The sequence below is a fragment of the Geotrypetes seraphini genome, chromosome 7 (assembly GCF_902459505.1).
Source record: "Geotrypetes seraphini chromosome 7, aGeoSer1.1, whole genome shotgun sequence".
Classification (NCBI taxonomy): Eukaryota; Metazoa; Chordata; class Amphibia; order Gymnophiona; family Dermophiidae; genus Geotrypetes; species Geotrypetes seraphini.
Window position 1 is genome coordinate 105,700,725 of NC_047090.1, and position 23,647 is coordinate 105,724,371.

The window sequence follows — 23,647 nt, forward strand, 5'->3', positions numbered from 1 at the left end:
GTCGGGGAGTCGGGGGGGCAAGAGGGCTTGAGCTCCCTCTTGCCCCGATCGTGTCGGGGAGTCGGGGGGGCAAGAGGGCTTGAGCTCCCTCTTGCCCCGATCGTGTCGGGGAGTCGGGGGGGGGCAAGAGGGCTTGAGCTCCCTCTTGCCCCGATCGTGTCGGGGAGTCGGGGGGGCAAGAGGGCTTGAGCTCCCTCTTGCCCCGATCGTGTCGGGGGTGCCAGGGACTACACGGAGTCACCCACCGTACCACCCGATTCGGGTAAGCGCAGGTATCGGTGGGTGGCTTATTTGCGGGGGGGTGCCTTATTTTACATTTTTTTCTAAAAAGGGGGGGCTGTCTTATTTGATGGCCCTGCCTTATCATCGGGGAAACACGGTAGAAAAAAAAAAAAATGAACAGTTAAGTCCCAGTTTTTGCCACTGAGACTCTGCCCTCTCACTGTAAAATTAGACTCTACTTAGTCTGTCTTTAAATTTAAAAAATGTGTGTTGTTTTAAAAAACAATTATGTTTTTAGATGTATCTAAATAAAAATAATAACCAAAAATTTATCTTTTTTATGTCATCTTAGCATATTTTATGCTGCAGAACGAATTATTTTTTTTTACATGTATTCCTATGGGAAAACGCGTTTCACATAACGAACGTTTCACATAACAAACTTGCTCCTGGAACCAATTAAGTTCGTTGTGTGAGGCACCACTGTATATTCAAATACATACGTGTCATACTCAGATCTGGGAATGAAAAAGTGCTTAAGAAATTTTGGACATTGTGTGGCTACCAAAATAATAATAAAAAAAAGTTATTATAATTTAATTTTAGAGCCTTCAAACAAAAATTAATCTTTTTATTCCTTTACAGTATAAAAATATATGTATTGTTGGATTGCTTCTAAAGTCAAAATTGTATAAAATTGCAATAATACCATTAAAAATGTAAACTAGCAGTTCAAGACATTAAAAAAAAAAAGATTTTAATTTGTCTTTCTTCTGTCAAAAATTTTCCTTTCTCCTCTCATTTAGTCCAACCATCACAGCACCAGTCATGCCTCCCTCCACAACAGTATTTGCACACCCTGAGTCTGACTACTAGGTGTTAAACTAGCTGGGACTCCCTCTCCAAAAAAGAATTCCACATTAGGAGTCACCACCCAGGAAAAGGATCTAGGTGTCATCTTTGAGGATACAGTGGAACCTTGGTTTGCGAGCATAATTTGTTCCAGAAGCATGTTCGTAAACCGAGTACTCGTATATCAAAGCAACTTTCCCCATAGGAATGAATGGAAACGCGGGTGATTTGTTCCACATCCCAAAAAGACCCCCCCCCCCAACGAGGCCACTAGAACGCTTCATCCCACCCATCTAAACAGACCCCCCCCCAGGCTACTGGCATGCTTACATCCCACCCCAACACATCTGAAAAAGACCCATTCGTCTAGCATGCTTCCATTCCACCCCCCTGCCCAAACCCTTACCGCGACCGGGCACTGGCACGCAGCACCAATCCACAGGGCGTGCCGGTGCCGAAGGAGCCTCCTGGTGATCTCTGCTGGGCCTTGAGCACCTTCACATACTTAAGGCCTTCTGGCTCCCGCTCTCTCCGAGATTCTAATGAGATTATCGGAGAAACCCGAGAATCTCATTAGAATCTTGAGCGAGCAGGAGTCAGAAGGCCTTGAGAATGCGCAGATGCTCAAGGCCCAGCAGAGATCACCGGCAGGCTCCTTCGGCACGGCACATCCTGTGGGTTGGTACTGCGTGCCGGTACCCGGTCGCGGTAAGAGTTTGGGCGGGCGATGCTGGTTCTCGGGGGCTCGCAATTCAAGTCAATGCTCAGTTTGCGAGGCAAGATTTGCTCATCTTGCACACTCGCAAACTGCGTGACTCTCAAACCGAGGTTTGCCTGTATATTGAAACCCTCAGGTCAATGTGCGGCAGCGGCTAAGAAAGCAAATAGAATGTTAGGAATGCTCAGGAAAGGAATGGAAAGATGAAAATGTTATAATACCCTTGTATCACTCTATAGCAGTGTATCTCAAACTGTGTGTTGAGGCACACTGAGGAGGAAGAGATGCGCCTGCCAGCTGACTTCCCTATGCGCTATAGCGCCAGGACTGACCGATTCACCGAAGGCCTGCAGGTTCCCCCTTCTCTCTAGTGTCCTCCAGCTTCCCCCTGGCCTCTCGGTCTCACCTTTAAGTTAATTACAGCAGCCTGCAGAGGATAGCCGGTAGGTAAAATGACTTTATTTTCAATACAGTGATTGAAATGTGTCAGTTTTGAGAATTTATATCTGCTGTGTATATGAAAAATGATTGGAAAAAATTGCATTACAATTAGTAAAGGGATGGGATCTGATACAGAGCTTGGATGGGCCTAGGGAAGTCAGTGATTGGGGTACTTAGTTGATATTTGTTACACTTAGGGGTACTTAGCTTGAAGTAGTTGAGAAACACTGCTAGAGGCAATCAGCTGGCGCCAGTGCCTCCCCTTCTCTCTGGCCCTCTTCCCTGCTGGCACCCCCTACTGGCGTCTCAGGGCCCATCTGGAAGGCATCTGCACATGCGCAAACGTCGACGTGATGATGTCACACACATGTATAATGTCATCATGGCAACATCTGCGCACTTCTGGGTGCTTCAAGCTGTGGCCACTACCTTTAGTGTGCCCTGGCTCGAGAAAGTTTGAGAGACACTGCTCTATAGTATGGCTGCACTTCGAATACTGTATGCAATTCTGATTGCTGTTTATCAAAAAAGATTTAACAGAATTAGAAAAGGTACAGAGAAGGGCAAAGAAATGATAAAAGGGATGGGATGACTTCCCTATGAGGAAAGGCTAAAGCAGCTAGGTCTCTTCGGCTTGGAGAAGAGATGGCTCAGGGGTAATATAGTAGAGCTCTATAAAATACTGAATGAAGTGGAAAGGGTAGATGTGAATCACTTGTTTACTCTTTCCAAAAAGCACAGTTACTTACCGTAACAGATGTTATCCAGGGACAGCAGGCAGCTATTCTCACTAGTGGATGACGTGATCCAACGGAGCCCTGATGCGGACGCCTCACAAGCAGACTTGCTTGAAGAAACTAGAAGTTTCGAGTCGCCTGCACCGTGCATGCACGAGTGCCTTCCCGCCCAGCACAGGGCGCGTCTCCTCAGTTCAGACAGCTAGCATAGAAGCCAACCAGGGGAGGAGGGTGGGATTTGAGAATAGCTGCCTGCTGTCCCTGGATAACACCTGTTACGGTAAGTAACTGTGCTTTATCCCGGGACAAGGAGGTATTCTCACTAGTGGGTGACCTCCAAGCTAACCAAAGTGGGAGAGTTGGCAACTTAGGAGAATAAATTTTGCAATACTGTTTGGCCAAACTGTCCATCCCGTCTGGAGAAAGTATCCAGACAATAATGAGAAGTGAAAGTATGAACCGAGGACCAAGTGGCAGCCTTACAAATTTCCTCAATAGGTGTAGATCTGAGGAAAGCCACAGAAGCTGCCATTGCTCTGACCTTATGGAATGTGACTTTACTGTGAAGAGGAAATCCAGCCTGGGCATAGCAGAATGAGATACAAGCCGACATCCAATTGGAGATGGTACGCTTAGAGATAGGACATCCCAACTTGTTCGGATTGAAGTAAAGGCTGCTTTGTTTACCTCATTGGAATAACTACAAGACGGCATTGTATCTTCCAAAACAGACAATATTCGTTTATTGTTAGTATAAAAACTTACAGTATTACAGCAGCAGAGACATATCTGAAAAATGTATTGTCAGTTCAGAATATGCAATGGAGAGAAGAACTTGCACCCATATGCTTAGCAGGGGGCTAGCAGATCCCCGTAGCATAAGTAAGTGAATCTCTCTGGCTTTACCTAGAATGCACGTGATTTTTATACAGAGAAATTCTTCCTTTGTTCCAAAAAAGTCCATCCCCGAATTCTGGTTATGTAATTCCCTATTGGTACATAAAATAATGTATAGCTAACTCCTCCTCCTCTCAGTCCATGCCTCTCTCACCTCCATCCCCCCCCTCAGTAAGGGGGGGGGCTTGCAGACACAGAGAACTCTTGGTGAACTTTCTTTCCCAAGCGCTGAGATCACTTTATCACTTTGTAGATGTTAATTAGTGGTTTTACAATTCTGTGCATCTTGGGATGGTGTCCTTGTATGCTGAAAGTTGGCAAAGGTGACCTTTCAACAATCCAGCTGCTTGGTTCCCATAACTTGGTTCAGAGACAGGGAGCAAATGTTTTGGTACCAAGTTCTTTCATCTCGTTACACCCACATGAGCAGGGATCCTTGCTCATTATAAATGTTTTATGGCTTTCCAGGGTGCCTGGCATATGAAGTCATACAGCACTGATAACAGTTCAGCAGAACCTTGGAGGGATATCCTCCCAGCAGGGAATGGAAACAAGAACATCATTGTTAGCATTGCAAAGGCTGCAGATGTTTACAGACAGCAAGGTACCGGCTGGGCCTGGCTATGGGAAAATATAGGTCTGTAGTGTCCAGCATACACAAGTGAGAATATAGGTCTATAGTGTCCAGTTGAATCATCTGTATGTCCAGGGTATGCATGTCAGGATCAAAGGAGGCAAAAAGTTGAGGAGCAGTTCTGTGCGGTTTGGTGCGTTCCAAATAGAAAGCCAAAGCACGTTTACAGTCCAGAGTATGAAGAGCTGATTCTCCAGGATGAGAATGAGGCTTTGGAAAAAACACTGGAAGTACAATGGATTGGTTGAGATGAAACTCCGAGACTATTTTAGGAAGGAATTTCAGATGAGTGCAAGGAACCACCTTGTCATGATGGAACACTGTAAAAGGCGGATCCGCAACCAACACTTGAAGCTCACTGACTCGTCGAGCAGAAGTGAGACCAATGAGAAACAACACTTTCCAAGTGAGATACTTCAGATGAGCCTTGTCAATTGGCTCAAATGGAGGTTTCATCAGTTGAGTAAGAACAATATTGAGGTCCCAAACCACCGGAGGCGATTTGAGAGAAGGATTGACAATGAAAAGTCCTTTCATGAATCTGGAAACCACAGGATGAGCAGAGACAGGTTTCCCCTCAATAGGCTGATGGAAAGCAGTAATTGCACTAAGATGGACTCGGATCGAAGTAGACTTGAGACCAGACTGAGAAAGGTGCAACAGATAGTCCAAAACTGAAGATAAGGAGGAAAGTTGAGGCTCCTTATGATGAGAAAAACACCAAGTAGAAAATCTAGTCCATTTTTGGTGATAGCACTGTCTAGTAGTAGGCTTCCGTGAAGCTTCCAAAACATCCCTCACAGATTGAGAAAACTGCAGAGGAGCTATGTTGAGAGGAACCAAGCTGTCAGGTGAAGAGACTGCAGGTTGGGATGAAGCAGAGATCCCTGATGCTGCGTAAGCAGAGAAGGAAAAACTGGTAGAAGGTAGGGCTCCCTGCTGCTGAGTTGAAGTAGAAGGGAGTACCAGGGTTGTCTGGGCCACCGAGGAGCAACCAGAATCATGGTGGCATGGTCGGACTTCAGCTTGACCAGCGTCTTTTGAATGAGAGGAAACGCATATAGAAAGAGATTCGTCCAGTCCAGAAGAAAAGCATTTGCCTTGAGGCGATGAGGAGTGTAGATCCTGGAGCAGAACTGAGGCAGCTTGAAGTTGTGGGGAGCTGCAAAGAGATCTTTATCTGTGGGGTTCCCCACTGAGAGAAGATGTGAGGCTGTAGAAAATGACTCAAGTTGTCTGCTAAGGCATTGTCCGCCCCCTGAATGTAGACAGTTTTGAGAAAGGCGTTGTGGTGAATTGCCCAATTCCAAACTTTCAGAGCTTCCTGACAGAGGGAGGCAGATCCCGTGTCTCCCTGCTTGTTGACATAATACATGGCGACTTGATTGTCCGTGCGAATGAGGACTACACGGTCGTGAAGCAGATGCTGAAAGGCATTGAGAGCATTGAAAATCGCCCTGAGTTCCAGAAGATTGATGTGACACTGACAATCCGTACTGGTCCAATAGCCTTGAGTACGGAGATCATCTAGATGAGCCCCCCAAGCATAAGTTGAAGAATCGGTCGTGAGAACCTTCTGATGAGGGGGCGTGTGAAAAAGTAAGCCTCTGGATAGATTGGAAGAGAGCATCCACCAGTGAAGAGACTGTGTCAGAGGAGTGACCTGGATGTGTCGAGTCAGAGGGTCGGAAACCTGCGTCCATTGAGATGCCAGGGTCCACTGAGGAATTCTGAGGTGAAGTCTGGCAAAAGGAGTCACGTGTATTGTAGAAGTCATGTGACCCAGAAGAACCATCATGTGACTCGCCGAGATGGATGGGCAAGAGGAGACCGAATGACAAAGACGGAGAAGAGCTTCCAAACGTTGTTGAGGAAGGAACGCTCTGAGTTGGACAGTATCCAGAACAGCTCTGATGAATGGAAGAGTCTGAGAAGGTTGGAGATGGGATTTCGGAAAGTTGATTTCAAACCCCAGACTCTGCAGGAACTAGATAGTCCGTTGGGTCGCTAGGACGACTCCCTGAGACATGGAATCCTTGATGAGCCAGTCGTCCAGGTAGGGAAACACCTGTAGACCATGGTTCCTGAGGGCAGAGGCCACCACCACCAGACACTTGTTGAAGACTCTTGGCAACGAGGCCAGGCCGAAAGGGAGCACTCTGTATTGAAAATGAAGATTTCCCACCCAAAATCTGAGGTATGGCGGGAGGCCGGATGGATGGGAATGTGTGTGTAGGCCTCCTTGAGATCTAGAGAGCATAACCAGTTGTTCTGCTCGAGGAGGGGATACAGGGATGCTAGAGTCAACATTACATTACATTAAGGATTTCTATTCCACCATTACCTTGCAGTTCAAGGCGGATTACAAAATAATTATCCAAGATGTATTACAACAAGAACTTACAAAAAAAAAAAAAATAAATAAAAAAATTGGCCATTTTCAAAAAGAGTAAGAAATGGGTAAGGTTTTTGTTTGGGGTAGTTGGCTTTAGTGAGAGGTGGAGTTTGAGACTTGCAGTATTATTTCTTTTTTCAGAGTTTTCTTGAAGAGTATGGTCTTTATTTCTTTTCTAAAAATCTTGTAGTCGAGGGATGCAAAACTTTTCTCTGACCAGAAATTTGTTGAGCTCCCTGAGATCCAAAATAGGGCGCAGATTGCCCGTCTTCTTTGGAACAAGGAAATACCGGGAGTAAAAACCCTTGTTCTATTGAGCCAAAGGAACGGGCTCGATAGCTCGGAGCTGAAGCAAAGCTTGAGCTTCCTGAAGAAGAAGGGCGGTCTGGGCCGAGTTGGAAGGATACTCTCTTGGAGGATGTTCCGGAGGAACTTGATGGAACTGAAGAGAGTATCCCTCCCTGACGATGGAAAGGACCCAAAGGTCGGTGGTAACTGTCGTCCATCGGTGGTAAAAATGATGGAGAAGACCTCCGATAGGGGGAAAAACGGGAAAAGGCAGAATGACTGAGGTTATGCTTTGTATCAGACAGTCAAAAAGGCTGAGGAGCCTTGGGTACAGCAGGCGTCTGAGACTTCTACTGCTTCGGAGGATGTTGCCTCTTGACCGGCTGACAAATGGCAGGAGCCTGTTTTGGTGGAAAACGCCGCTGGTAAATCAGAGGAGGGCGTGAAGGTCGAGGAGAAGCCGGCTTTGGCTTTGGATGGAGAATGGATTGAAAAGACTTCTCGTGGTCCGAAAGCTTCTTGGTGGCTGCCTCAATGGACTCGTCAAAGAGGTCATTGTCAACACAGGGAACATTGGCTAGCCGGTCCTGCAGGTTAGGATCCATGTCGATGGTACGGAGCTACGCCAGCTGCCGCAGGGCCACCGAGCAAGCTGTAGCTCGAGCAGACAGCTCAAAGACATCATCGGAGGACTGAAGAAGCTGCAGCCGAAGTTGGGACAAGGATGCAAGGACTTCTTGGTACTCAAACTGCGCACGAGAATTCAAATAAGGCATGAACTATTGAAGGATGGAGAGAAAAAACTCAAAATAGGTGATGAAATGAAAATTATAATTGAGGACTCTGGAGGTCATCATAGAGTTTTGGAAGATGCGATGACCAAATCTGTCCATCGTTTTGCCCTCCCTGCCCGGAGGAACTTTGGCATACACCTGGGAAGGGTGAGACCTTTTTAAATAAGATTCAACCAGAAGGGATTGGTGAGACAATTGAGCAATGTCAAACCCCTTGTGATGAACAGTCCTGTATCTGGAATCCAATTTGCCTGGAACAGCTGGAATGGAATAAGGAGTTTCCAGACAGCGGACACTGGTTTGATCCAAAAGCTTACGAAGAGGAAGCTTGATGGATTCAGCAGGAGGTTGAGGAAGATGCATGGTCTCGAGATACTCCTTGGAAAACTTAGATCCAGTGTCAAGTTGAATATCCAAATCAGCTGCCATCTGACATAGAAAAGATGAAAGACAGCTGATCTGCTAACGCCTGGCCTCGAGAGGGACTCGAGGATGTCGAGGCAGCGTGCTCCACTGAAGAAGGAGATCTGGATGGAGAAAAAGAACCCACCGGGCCTTTGAGGTCCGGAAGCGGGAGAGTCGAAGCACGTGGTGGGGAATATTGAAGAAAAGGCAGCTTCTGATGAGGTGAAGCATGCCTGGATGAATGCTTCGAAGAATGCCTCGAGTGATGATGCGAGCTGTGCTTTGAAGCAGGCCTCGACAAACGAGGCAAGTGTGTCCCCACCGAAGCCCCCAGAGAATGGATAGGGCTGGAGGCTTTGGAACGAAGCAGGGTAGGCTGAGTGGAAGAACCTCGAGGCACTCGCAAAGACTCTGCTCCTTGCATCGAGTGCATGGGTTCCAATGGAGGCATGGGCAAAGACACTGTTCCTTGTGATGCATGCCGAGATGCCAGACCAGACACTCGCAGAGACTCTGCTCCCTGTAGAGAGTGCATACGACTGAGGCACAGGAGGCGGCTCAACCTCGCGGGAGACCTCCGCATGCCCAGGCTGGATTTGCGAGAGAAGCTTCGGCCCCATGGTAGTAAAGAGCTGAATGAACTGCTTCTCTAATAAGGTCTGGAACGAAGCCAGCAAGGATGGATCTGCGTCTCCAACGGGACCACCTGCACGGGCTTCAATCTCCCTCGAGGCAATGTGAGAGTGCTTGGACTTAGAAGCCTTGGGCACTTTAAGCACCACCGGGGGAATGGGCTGCTGTGCTACCTGACCTGAAGAGACAGAGGAAGGCACTGCAGTGGTACAAACGAGGCAGGTTTGATGAGGCTTGGAGCAGAAGATGTGGAAGCCTGGGGAGCCTCGGATGATGTCGAGGGCGAAGCACCCTTCGAGGACGAAAGCTCCATCGATGACTCCATGCTGAAAAGCTGGTCCCACAGAATGCAACGACGCTTGAAGGCAAGGGACTTAAGTGTTGAGCAAGGCCGGCACGATTTTGGGAGATGTTGAGGCCCGAGACACCGAAGACAGCGTCGATGAGGGGCCGTCAGGGAAATCACGCACTGGCACTTGGAACGCTTTTTAAAGCCGGTTGCAGGCCGGGACATAGGCAAAAAAGCTCCACCACAAGATCGAAGCCGCAGGGCTGCGGCCACGTGGCCTGCCCGGTCGAACGGATGGAAGAAATTTTTTTTTTTTAAAAACAAGAAAAGCACCACGAAAATCAGCGATTCTGAGAAAAATAACCCAAAACCGCGGACTAAAGAAGGCATAAGTGAAAAACACTTCACGCAGAGAGTCAAAGATGGACTTCTTGGCTCCGCGGAAAAGTAAGAACTGAGGAGACGCGCCCTGTGCTGGGCGGGAAGGCACTCTCGCATGCGCGGTGCGGGCAACTCAAAACTTCGAGTTTCTTCAAGCAAGTCTGCTTGTGAGGCGTCCACATCGGGGCTCCATTGGATCATGTCACCCACTAGTGAGAATACCTGCCTGCTTGTCCTGGGATAAATATTAGGACTAGGGGGCATGTGATGAAGCTACCAAGTAGTAGATTTAAAAGAGACTGGAGAAAATATTTCTTCACACTATGTGTGATTGAACTCTGATTTGTTGCCGGAGAATGTGGTGAAATCAGTTAGCTTAGCAGGGTCCTAAAAGAGGTCATGTGGTGAAATCAGCTTAGCAGGTTCCTACATTGCTGACCCAACATTAAGCTAACTGTGAAGTAGAATACAAACTTTACAAGAGAAAAACATTTAAGAATACGTTTAGACCAAAAACACTATTCAAGCAGGGTTCTCTCTATGGGTGCATTCTCATTGTGCCAAAGATCTTTATCTTCATGGAAAAATGTATAAGACATGGCTTACAGGACAACATGTATATTAGAATACTGAGCTATAAAACCTAGACATTTTGCTTAGTTCCCTCACTTTTCTCAAAATTACTGTACCCTTTTGTAAAGGGACTCTGGCCACATGACATCTTGCAGAATTGTTTCGTACACTGATGGTAGTATATAAATTGATTTACTAGTAATCCCAACAAAACTGACAGTGGAAAGCAAAGCCTTACCCTTCATTCTTGTTACTTCTGTGTGCATCCACGTAGGTTACTTCTCCAGCCTTTCTCATAAAATCTTTTAGATCCTGCATTGAAAATATACCATTGAGATAAAAGATCATCATGCTTACACAAAGTGATTTTATACTGGATCTACTGTTAGTAACCTCTATTTTAAATTTGTGCTCTACCAAAAGACAGGCTGACTTAAAAAAAAAAAAAAAAAGAAAAACACAAAACAAAAAACCTCAGCCTCCTTGTCAAGCTATCACCTATAGTGTGTTCCCCAAGCAATAACCCATCTATTTATCCCATAAGCGGTTCAATACTGAAAATGTAGCACACCAAATACCGAAAGATTAAGCTAATGACAGCTTTAAGAAGATACTATAAAGACAATAGTGCTAGAAACATATTACACCAACGCTTAACTTAAAATTTCAATGCAAAATAGGAATAAAGCAACTTCATATGCCATGGAATTAGATTAACACGCTAATGGCATTTTTAAATAAAATATATAAGCTGCCAAATTTAGTTAGTGTATATTAAAAAATTTCCCAAGTAATCACCAGCATTTTAGAGCCCCAAACTACTTACCACAACAAACCATATGCGATGAGATGGTTTAAAGCAGGTACCTTAAGCAAAGAGTCGCTTGTCCAATACCTAGCAGGTCAAGTAGAACTGCTTTTCAGAAATTCTCCCTTACATGAGAAGGGCATACCAAAATGCTGCAGGTAGGATGCACCAGAGCCCCAGTAAAAAGTAGTCTGAGGACACCCTGAAACCACTGGACAATCTCCGGATGTGGCTACAGAACCTGAGGCTGACCTGTGCTAGCCAATCTTGCTCACAACTGGCCAAACCAAGAGCTGGTTTACCAAAACGGGAGGATCATAGGAACCAAAAGGAAACTTCAGAACAGGCCCAGCCCTAGAATTTCAGCCATTAGGAAACCCCAAATTCTTGGGCTGTCCTCCACACAAGAGAAACGAAGGTTAACCCAAAGAAAGGCTGTTAAGAGAGGTTCAAAATGCACTTGGTTAGATATTTGAAGGAAAAAATAAACAAAAAATAAGTAAAAATCTATAAAGCATTATCACTACAAAACATAGGATGGCTCAATGTTCCAAGTTTCTATTATGCTAATATATTCAAATATGTATGTGCAATACAATACATAGATTTAGCGATGAAAAATGTTTTAGAAATTTTGGACATTGTGTGCCTGCCAAAAAGTTGGCATAATTTAATTTTAGAGTCTTCAAACAAAAATCCATCTTTTTATTCCTTTGCAGTATGAAGATGTATGTATTGTTACATTGCTTCTAAAGTCAGAATTGCATAAATTTGCTATGGTACCATTACAAATTTAAACCAGCAGTTCAAGACATAACCCCCCCCCAAAAAAAAAAAAAAAACCCACAGATTTCAATTTGTCTGACTTCTGTCAAAAATTTGGTTTAAGAAAATCAGTGCTATGTACACTTTTGAAAAGGGCACAGTATCTAATATATCTCTCAAATGTTGCTTACTTTTTGAGATTTTACATATTAAGCTACTTTCTGATCATTGCTAGGTCAGCCATTCCAAAAAACACCACCAGGTCATTATACAGAGATTGGTCACTAAGTGAGAGATAATAAAGATCATAGATACCAAGCTACTGTTTTAATAACATACCTCAAACCATAGCACTATGGCTAGGGATGTGCATCCGGACTAGAGGAAAGAGTTAGGGTATGAAGTGCTGAAGCTGCCAGGCTCTGTCTAAATAAAGGAAACCTGAAGGATGTGCAATGAGCAAAATGCTCTCTAATTTTGGTTCAACTTCTTTATAGGTTGAATTAAAATGTGTGTGCTACTAGCCAAGTGTATCTTAGCAAGCAATGTTCTCTCTAAGGTACACGACTATGCACCCCTTTTCACAACCCTGTGCATTTCTGGACTAGAGCACACAAGAGCAGCACTGCCCAACCTCCCTCGTGCCACCACCCCAGCCGATGCTGCTGGTTTTCCAAACAAGCAGCAGCAAAACAGCCTGCCTTACTCTCCCACAGAGCTGCATCAGCAGCCTGTTATGCTTGGCAGCCGACTCTGTCCCAAAACCAAAAGAGGACATCTGAGAGGCGTGACCAGCAGCTGTGTATACTGAAGCTGTGCAGTCCTGCGGGAGACAGGTAGGCTGTGTTGCTGCCACTGCCGATTGTTTAGAGGAAAAACAGCAGTGGTTGGGATGGCAGGAAGTGCTGATCTTGGTGCAAGGTAGAAGCAGAAGCAGCCAGGGTATCAGGTGGGGAGGAGTCAGGAGGGAGATGTGATGAAAGGGGGGGGGGGGTGAGCGAGAAAGGAAGATGTTAGAAGGAAAAAAGGAGCAGATGCTATATCGAAGGAAGGAAAGAGACACAAGGGAGATGGGCAGCTTTATATTAGGAGAAAACAGAGGGCAGATACTGGATGGAAGAAGGGAGAGAAGACAGATGGCGTGGGGAAGAGGAGAAATATGATGGGGAGACACTGGATGGAAATGAGAGAGTTGGGCAGGCGCTGGATGGAAGTAGGGGGAGAGACAAGAGGAGGAAGATACTAATGGAACGGGAGAGAGAAAGGGCAGATACTGTATATAACAGTGAGAGAGCAGATGTTGGGGAAGGGGACAGATAGGAGAGATGCTGGAAGGGGGAAGCGAAAAGGGAGATGCTGCATGGAAAGGTGAAGGAGAGAGGGAGCAAACATTGTATAGAAGGGGAAGATACAGAGAGGAGGGAAATATTAATGGAAGGAGATACAGGGGAAAGAAACTGTAGAAGGAGGGAGACTATTGGGGGGGGCAAACTCTGTATTGAAGTGGGGAGACCAAAGAGGGAGATAACTGATGGAAAGGTAGAGGGAGTATGGAGGCATTGGATGGAAAGGGGGCAGATGCTGGATGGAAGAGGGGAAGGAAAGGAAAATATATTTGAGGGGAGAGACAAAAGAGGGAGATGATGGAAGGGGAAAGAAAGGAAAGATATAGTGGGCAAACATATACAACAGAAAGGGGAGAGAAATACAGTAGAGTTATTGAATCCTGGGAATAAGGAGGATGTACAATGCAAGAGCCAGGGTGAGAGAGAAAGATGGAAACCTGCAGGCAGATCTAGTAAAAAGGAGAGACCTTGAAGACTAGGTATACTTCCCCCTCCAAATTCACAGGGGTTAGGGGCAGAGCCAGCATGCAAATATGGAAAAATCATGAATAACTTTAGGGCTGACTTTGACCCACCCCCACCTCCCTCCCAGACTTCTCCATACCTTGCCTGGTGGTCTAGTGATTCCATTTTTATATTTAGTTGCTGCTATTTAATAGCAGTTTTGTAATGAGTTTTACTTGCCTCTGCCCAGTTGGTTTTTCACCTTAAAACATCTTTCTGGAGCCAATAGTAAAAGCCCAGTTCTGTTGCGATGGTACTGGTGGAGATTTGGCTATTTCACTCAACCCAAAATTGGACTATCTCCCCACACATGGGCTCTGTTCTGGCCTCTGGGTAAATGTGTCATTGAAGCTACAATTTCCATTGAGTCTCCACAAAAGCTTTGAGGTTTTTTTCTGAAATAAAAATCACATGTACGCGCAATGCTAAAGGCGATGAATTCTGCAAAACTCTGGCCCTGAAACAGAAAAAGGCCTATAGAGTGAGAATTTAAAGACAACCAATGTCAGGACTTACAAAAGATATAAATCAAGATGAGAATGTTTGAACATGGTTTGGAGAGGCAGGAGAGGAAGAATTATTGGATGCTGTGGTGGAGAGAGAAGGGTGGGACAGATGGAAAGGGATGTTGGACATAATGGTGGAGGGAGAGATGTAGCATGGTGCAGGAGAGGGGTGAAAGATGGAGAAATATTGAGCAAAGAGCTAGTGGGCAGGGGTGAAAGATGCTGAATATGGTCCAGGAGATGAGATGGTGAGAATGCTGAATGTGGCAGTAGAGGGGGTGGAAGAGATGCACTCTGGAAAGAATGAGAGAAAGAGAGATGGTGGACAGTGACAGAGGAGATATGTTGCACATGGGGGTGGAGAAGGGAGGACAAAATGCTCTGAATTGGTTGGGAAAGGAAATATAGGAAGATTGATCAAGGACAGAAGGGAGTGAGGATGCTGTACAATGGGAGAGAAAAGAGAAATGTTAGACCATGGTAGAAGAACCAATAGACAGCAACTGAAGAATTTGCAGAAGAGAGAGAAACTGAAACCAACTTGATGGAAAAATAAATCTCCAAACACCAAAGGTAAAAAAAAAAAAAAAAGGAATTTATTGACTGAAATATGTTAGCTTTGGGAAATGTTTATTGCAGATGTCTTTGTATTGTGTTCAACAGAAAGGTTTTATTTCTCCAGTGAAGTAATTGCTGACCCTTGCTTGGGGACCCCAAGCACCGCCAGCTGAGGACCTCCACCAAAGATGGCCAAAACTCTACCAAGTGTAGCAGTCACTTTAGCATCCTTGAGCCATTAAGGTGCCAGCATCTGTGGCTTAGGGATGTTGCTACTGCCTGTCAAGCTTGGTAAAAAAGGATTTTTGGCTACTTTCAGAGGAAATCTTCAGCTGACATAGCTTAAGGGTCTTCATCAGGTGTAGTATTTATATTTTATATTTACATTAGAGGCTCTGGAAGAGACCCATTTACAAAGTGTGTATTCTTCCCAATTAATAAAGTGTCTTTGATTACACTGGTCAACATTAAAAAAAAGTTTTTCTTTGCTACTGAGAACTTAAGAAGTATTCTTAGTTAATTCAATGATGCCATGTCAGGTTTCTGAGATACACATTACTGATTTTTTTAGATAGTTTGCCAAATTGGGTATGGCGGTATACAAGAATAAAGTATTATTATTAAATCGGCACAATATTGCGTGTTTGAATTGGGTCTCACCAAACTTGTGTTAATGAGTTTACTCTGAAAACAAACATGAAGACAATAAGGATAAATGTTACAGCATATATTTACATCTCTCAACTCACACAAAAGGGATGTCAGTATGTTCAGAAATGTTTGAGACACTTCCTTTTACGCTTGTACTGTACATTTGTCTCTCTTTGCAAGAACAACAATAGTCTCCCTTTCTCTGATATCTGCTTTCCATCACCTTGATATCTTGATGAAATCTTTCCCCCTGCTCATTGCTGACATCATCAAGATTGGGTGGGAAGAAGTCTATCATTAAGATCTTCTTCAGTTAGAAAGTGAAGTTGTTTTTCATCCACTTCAGGTTCATACAACTCCTCCACAGCAGCAGAGGCACATTCTTCATCTGAACTTTCGGCACATTGTGCTGCAGATGTGGAAGGAGGAATTGGAACTGGATTCTCTGAGTCATGAGGAATGGGTTTAATTGCTGAGGGGCAATCTGGATACACAATTTTTTATTTATTCCTCTGTGAACCAGCAATTTTTGTCATGCAAAAACACAGTCTGAGTGATGATTTGTTGATTCACACTACACCATGGGTACAGTGAAAGGCATCTATTTTGCCTGTAAAGTTGGCGATCAAGATAAAACGTGGGCACCTCATGTGTGCTGCACTATCTGCTATTCCGGATTAACTGTTAATCCGGAATAGCAGACAGTGCAGCACACATGAGATGCCCATGATTTATCTTCGTCGCCAACTTTACAGCCAAAATAATGCTTGAACGCACTTTGAAGTCTGCTGGATAGATTATTTTGCTGATCTTGTGCAGTAAATTGTCCACAGACAAAACAGAAATTATCTAGATGGTTAACACAATCTCATCTGTTCATAATAATTATATCATCTCAAGACAAAAACAAAATATAAAAATTCACAGGTAGAAAAAGCAACACAATCAATTTTTAGTATAAACTTTTAAATTACCAGTATATGTGATCGATGAGCTGTCCTAAAATGCAATATTAAAAATGCAGTTATTTGTTAATGCATTTTTCTAGGAACTGATCTTTGTGATTGTTCTTTTGATGGACACTTTATGTAATTTTCTGATGATTATATGTTAATGTTTGTTTGATCTTATTTGTCTTACTGAATTATGTATGTAATGATATGTAAACTGTTTAGGTTTAAATGGTATATAAATTTTTAAAATAAATAAAAATAAATATTGTGTTACATAAACAGTAAAATACCGATGCGTCATGGTAGAGTTATGAGGAAAATGATATAAACACAATAGTATCTGCCCTTTAAAGTGGCTTTGGAGGCTGAATCGCCTTCCCGTTGCCTGATCCAAGCATCCTGTGGGCAGAAATGGCATATGCCAACACCTTGCTCATGACTGATGATGTCATATAGAGCATCTGCCACCTAATCCATCCCTCCAGTACCAGCCGGGGGCAGACATCCTCCTCCCCAGCAGGACTCCACCTTTACTTGGTATGGCAGGCACGTGCAACAAACGAGGCTGCCACTGCTGCTTTGATCCCCAAAGTTAGCACTTCAAATGGCCTCTTACCTTGCAATCTTGTGCATGCTTAAACATCACTCCTCCCTTACAAGGAAGGGAGTGCATTTAGTTGCTTGAGCCATCGTGGAATCCACCTCTGGCTGACTAATCAGCTGCTGAAATTCTGGAGCCATAGGGTACGTGTGAACTTAGTTTTTGCCACCTTTAGGGAGCTTTCCAGAGTTTCCTATTGCTCAGTGACCAGAAAGGATGTCTGGATGATTAGGAAAAAAGGTGGTCTGAGCATCTATGCTGCTCATAATCATCCACTGTGAAGTGGATGATTGTTGGGGCTCCAACATAAACTCCCTGAGCGTATCTGTAATAACATGTGGGATGGTAGCAGACCTAAAAAGCTGCCTCAACGATCGATGTTCTCCCTGGTCAAGTGCAACTATTGCCTCTTGACTTCTAGTCCCTGACAGGGAACTGGAATCCTCCAGGAAAACCCTGTGCCCTTGGATAATAAAAGGCATGATCTCCAATCCTCCCAGTACTCTCTGCTTGGTCACACAGACTGGGGATCCAGCTTTGGAAGAGGGATCTCCCACTGGTCCAATGCCTATGTGCCCCCAGGCAGTGCAGTGCGCCCCAGACCCATCAAATAAGCTTTCCACAGGAGATTCACAAACTTTAGGGTAAATGCTTAAATAGGTAGCCCTATAGACCCCTGCAGGACCACAGACTGGCTTCTCTTGGACTCCACAGCATCCACAGCATCCACACTTGCATTTCGTGCCTTTGTTGTTTGTGGTCTTTGGAAGGGATTTCCTCCCTACCACTTGGACCCCCTGCAGTTCCCCAGCCCTAGAGGAGGCTGAGTCGGAGGCTCCCATGGCACATAGACACTCCCTCAGTAACCATCTAGTGCAAAACTGGCATCATATAGGGGCAGAGCAAAGCTTAGGTGGGTCTTGGGTGGAGTTTGGGAGGTCTTTAGTTGGGGGTATTCAGTTGATATTTGTTAGACTTCCTTGCTGGCACGCCCTACTGGCATTTCAGGGCCTGTCTGGAGGGCCTCTGCGCATGTGTGGATGTCAGCGTGATGATGTCATGCATGCATGTGATCACAGCAACATCCACGCACTTCTGGGTACCTCGAGCAGTGGCTACTACCTTTAGTGTGCCCCGGCTCAAAAATGTTTGAGACACACTGTCCTAAGGTAAGTGTCACTGAGTTTCCGAAATGCACAGAGCAGGCAGGTATACCTGGGGGTTGCCCTGGGAGCTGCAGCCTGCCTTTGCAGAGTCTGCATCCTCTCCCAGGCAGAGTAGCTTCAAATATGGAGTTCTCTTGGCACCAAAGCCTCACAAAACGGAAGAAAAATACTCCCAAATAATAATACCCAAACAGAACAGATCAACACACCTTTCAGTTCGCTTGCAGAAGGAAAAACTCAAGAGAGCACTATACTCCACTGGTGAAGGAGCTGAAAGATGTGATTGACATCCTTCTGCAACAGTTCACAAGCACGGATTGATCACCTAATGGAACAAATTATTTTATGGTTGCCAGTAACCTCAATATCTGTATTACATTACTGCAGAACACCACTGTTCACATGATCAACAGGAAGATGCTGGACTGGGGAGCTAAGGCTGCATATATTTCTGGAATACTGCTTTAATATGTTGTATTATTTTGGCATGCATTAGTTTGATTTTTTTTGCACATAATTCTCTGGCTCGTATACAGTGTGCATAATACTACCAGTAACAAAGCTACTGGGGAGAGGCAGCTGGTAGATAGAAAGGGTCCTTCCCTATTATATTCCAAAGTGCCCCTGTTTCCCCCCCCCCACCTTTATTTTTTTGCTCTTATAGGGAGAGCAATGTTCCCTCTAAGCAGCGCTAAACATCCAGTAGCAGCATAAATTTTAGGGAAAATATAAGGAGCATGGCTAATGAAATTCTTTCCAACTTCCATGCGTGTGTATGTGTCTGTCACATCAACTTAGTTCTTAGAGGGAACACTTTTGACAAGTATAATGCAAATATCATCAGGATTTCAAAAGTGTCATTTGTTTTAATGAAAGTTATTTTGCATTGTTATTTTAACATGCAATATGTTTTAAATTATTTAAAAAAACCATCAAATAGTTCAGTTTCTCAGTGGTACTTTATAACACTTAGCTGAAATGGTTACAGAATTATATTGTCCTACAGAACTATGTTTGAGTACATGTGAACACAGCTTACAAGGAACATTGGTGATGAAAAGAAAAAAACCTAAAGAACTCATCCTGCAGTAACTACCAAATATGCACATGCTAACTGCTTGCTAAATTATTTTGGAAGTGGTGTGTCTGGGGACCGAGTGGCCATTCCTGTGCTAACCAGTTAGCACTGCTATATCACGGCATGTTAACTAGCCAGCCCACAGATACTTACAACGTAAAAAAATGGGTTGCATTAAGTGTTCACGCAGTAAATTTGATGTTTTGTTTTTAATGGTTGCATGCTAACGGCAAAATTAGAGCATGGCTATTAATACAAAAAGGCCATTTTTATGGCTGCGGTAAAAATGGCTTTACTGTGTGGGAAAACTCAATGTGAGGGTACACGAAGGCCACTTTTTACTGCAGCTTAGTACATCTGAACAAAAGGAGATGACATAAGACAAAAATGAAACCAAAATATGCTACTACATATCTATTTTTGAAGTCTGGCTGAGGCATCTATTGTACTACTGAAAGACTGAAGTCCATAAGGCCTGCATGCCTAGCAAATAACTTCACAGTATAAAGAAAAATTTAAAAGAACACATTAAAAATCTGGAAGTTTCTTCACTTTCCTTTACCTCTAGAAGTGTATATAGAACTGTTGCTTTAAAATCCTTGGGCACAGTCATTTTTAACTGCTGATTTAAGTTTAAGATAAAATTAAAGACATACATACATTTACTTTAGTAAATGTCTTATCTTAAAATGCCATTTACTGTGTTACTATATGTTACTTTAAAAAGGACTAATATTTTGAGCCATCCTAAATACATAATACTTAAAACTTTGTTTTGCTAAGGATCATGAGCAATTACGCTTTGTAACAGACTTATAAGAGATTTCATGTTACTTTTTAAAAATTTGTTTCCCCCCCACTTAATTATGTTTTATGTTTGTTGTCACAAAGAAGCTTGCAAGCATGATTCTTAACACTGCTAAAACAAAAATTTGTTATTTTTAATAAATCAAATCAAACGCACTAGAAAAGTTATAATTCCCTCCTGATTTTTGCTTCATTTTTACCCTCACTATAAAGCAAAAAATAAAATAAAGAGGACAGCAAATGCCAACCTAACTGTAGAGAAATGGAAGCAAACTGAAAATTAATAGGAGACACATTGCCATCTCTTCTTGATTTCGTGTTCTTTTCTCAGACATTAAAAACTGCTTAGAAACACATGCATTGGATAAGAAAATAGTATGCTGGCACTAGAAATGTCATGTAACGTAGCAGCAGCCCAAAGTGAATGGCCAATGATCATTTCTAATTAAAATTGAAGTTCTTAATTTTATTTTCAGCCTATGATGAATTTGTCAGTATTTTATGAAAAGCAACTACTGGTTATTTCATTTTAATGGAGATTCAAATGCATTCAAAAGAACTTTTCTATTTAATAAATTCAAGGCCCTTATAATCAAAAAAGATAAGATCCTCAATTTAAGCCCTACTTTCAGCCAAACTTAGGTAGAAAAGTTTTCAGCTGAAAATTTATCATAATTTAGAAGCTTAAAATTCATGCTTATAGTCATAAATCTAGGCCTTTAAATGCTCCAAAATTAAATTAAGATAAATTGGAAGGTTGAAATATTTAGCTGCATCTGTGCGCTTCTAATTAAGAATATATTTGGTAGGGCTGGTATTTCTGATAGTCTGATGACAAAAACCACACTATTTTGGGGGGGACAGTTTGGTTGTATTGTGCTTTATTAATTTAGGCTAATAATTTGCTTTAGATTTGTAAGCATAATGCTGGAAGAGATAAAATTATTTCCTTGCCAATATCTTTTCAAAGATAGGGTGTATCATTCTGGACGGACGTGTAATATCACCATGCTTGTGAGCCGTGAAGAAGGAATCCACTTCAGCTTTTGAATCCCTCCTCCAGAGGGATCTGCTGCCCCTTCCGTTTGTACCAAAGCAGGCGACAGCCCCAAATAGAAACACATGTGAAGTAGGGGTAAGGGGAAACTCCCTGAATTACAACTCTGTCTGCTCTAAAATTATAACAAAATGTTAAATATTGCCACTGAACAATCAAAACAGAGAAAAAATCATGCCAAACATTTATGGATCTCAAATAATAAGAACATGAGAATAGCCTTACTGGGTCAGACCAATGGTCCATCAAGTCCAGTAGCCCATTCTCACGGTGGACAATCCAGGTCAATAGTACCTGGCTAAAACCCAAGGAGTAGCAATATTCCATGCTACCAATACAGGGCAAGCAGTGGCATCCCCCATGTCTTTCTCAATAACAGACTATGGACATTTCCTCCAGGAACTTATCCAAACCTTTCTTAAAACCAGCTATGCTATCCGCTCATCCTCTGGCAACACATTCCAGAGCTTAACTATTCTGAGTGAAAATGTTTTTCCTCCTATTGGTTTAAAAGTATTTCCCTGTAACTCCTTCGAGTGTCCCCAATGTGTTATACAAATAGATTATTCTTTATACCCTTAAGGTTTGACCGACATCCAAAATTTCAGTTTTGACTCAAATGTTCTGAATGAAACAATAGGCAAGTGCAGGAGAGATAACTGACAGGGCGGGGGTCTGAGCACAAGAAATTCTGAAAAAAGGGACAAAAATAGAAAATAATAAAAATGAAGGAGCAGAAGAAACACATTCCTGTTGGCACGTGTGCAGAAGGGGAAGCTAGGTGGAGCTAGGGAGCACACTGAAGTAGAACAGTCTGAGAAAAAATCTGGATTGGATTCCTTCTGCATATGGCACGAGGCCATTGGGATACCACTCACTTGTCTAGAATGTCTCCCCTATTGCACTGGAAAAGGTTTTAAAAACATCCCCCCTTTCTCGATTACCCTCATAGGCTGTAACAGCTTTACTCATTGTGACTTGTGCTGGAATGTGCTGCAGCCTTTCTCAGCTCCAAAGGTAGCTGGATCTAGCGGAAGAGATCACTGCCTCAAATGAACCTCTCTTAATGAATCTCTTTTCCAAAGTTGAATCTTCAGGCTGCCACAGTTGGACTGGTGTCTGACTGAACCTCCGCGGACATGAAAGAAGTAGGCAAAACATCGCCAACACAATGCGGAACCCCTCTGAGCCCCCTACAGATGCCTGTCAGTCTGCACTCAAGCCCCTACAACGCAGCAGGTCAGCAAAGCTAAAAGGGGAACAAGCCCCTGCAATGCAGGCTATCCAACAGGTACCACTGAGGGACTGGCCTGTCAGCTGCAGACCTCAACCCTCAACGAGCAGAGCGCCAAGCGCTGAAAGAAGTAAAGAATTTGAGAAAAGACCAAAGAAATAAATGGAACAGATCAGAAAGACTCTTTCTGGCTCATGTGCAGAAGATAAAAAAATGAAGGGGGTCACAGAGCCCTCTGGTGAAGGACAGATTCAAAAGCTGGAGTGGATTCCTTCTGCATAGCTCACGAGCATGAGAATATTGCCCGTCCATCCAGAATGATATACCTGTTGCACTAGAAAATCAGTGCTAAGCCCTATTTTTCTCTATCCCAAATCCACCTGTTGCCACCCATTTTTATGCTCTAAATTTAGGAGTTTCAGTGAAACCTTGAGTGTAAAAGTTGGGCATTCAGGCTTGATAAATTTTCCAAAGAGGCCAATTTAGGAGCATAACAAATCCTTTGAATATCAGGCCTTCAGTAATTACATAGGTTTATTTACTTCCAGTCCGATCAGTTTTTAGGAAACAAGTCAAAATCCATTAAGATAGGCACAGTGTTGGTCAACATTGATGAAAGAAAGTTCCCAAGATGAAATTGACTGAAAAGGGCATATCAAGAAGCAGAGCATGAAAAGAAAAAGTGTCCACCAGGATTGAAAACTACACTCAGGGAACTACACTCAGGTACAGATAAATAAATCTGAAGCAAAACTTAAAAAAAAAGGAATTGTACAGGGATTTTAAAAAAGTCTCTTTCACCCTAATCTGAAGAAAAAGGCATTGCGAAATTTGAATGGAGCACTAAAAAGACGCTTTTTGAAATAAAGCAGCACACCTCTGAGAAGAGATTCAGGAAGTGCATTGCGGATGTGGCTGATAGGAAAGAAATTCTATCTGGACTCAAGTGTCTTAATTTGGAACAAATATATATGAAGAAAATTAAACCAATATTTAAAAAACAAAACAAAACTGCCTTCCATCTCAACCTGCAAGCAAATGTTATCACAAAACTGAAATCCAATTGAAGAATGCTTCATACACTGAAGAAAGTCAGAGCACTGAACCACCTATCTAGCTGCATATTGATTTTTCTACTAAAATACCTCATTGAGCAGCTTTAAAACCATACTCCATAAGTATTGGAGAAACAATGTTAGCTTGATACCCCCTTCACCTCAAATGGGGATCCTGCAACTACTTGAAAATGCTTAATTGGATAAATTTTAAATAAAAATCCACAAGCATTCATTACAGATACAGTATGTTTATCTGTACAATAAAAGTTTAAATGACTTTTGGTTTTGGGTTACTG

The 23,647-nt window shown here is 43.3% G+C and overlaps 1 protein-coding gene across 3 annotated transcripts in view; it reads right to left on the reverse strand.

Annotated features, from left to right (window-relative positions):
• LOC117364326 (serine/arginine-rich splicing factor 5-like) overlaps positions 1-23,647 on the reverse strand; it is a 142,527-nt gene that overhangs the window by 28,960 nt on the left and 89,920 nt on the right. For all 3 annotated transcript variants that reach the window (XM_033953426.1, XM_033953424.1, XM_033953425.1), the window contains exon 6: positions 10,498-10,571. In XM_033953426.1, coding sequence (XP_033809317.1) covers positions 10,498-10,571 — 74 coding nt within the window. The remainder of the gene's footprint in view (positions 1-10,497; positions 10,572-23,647) is intronic.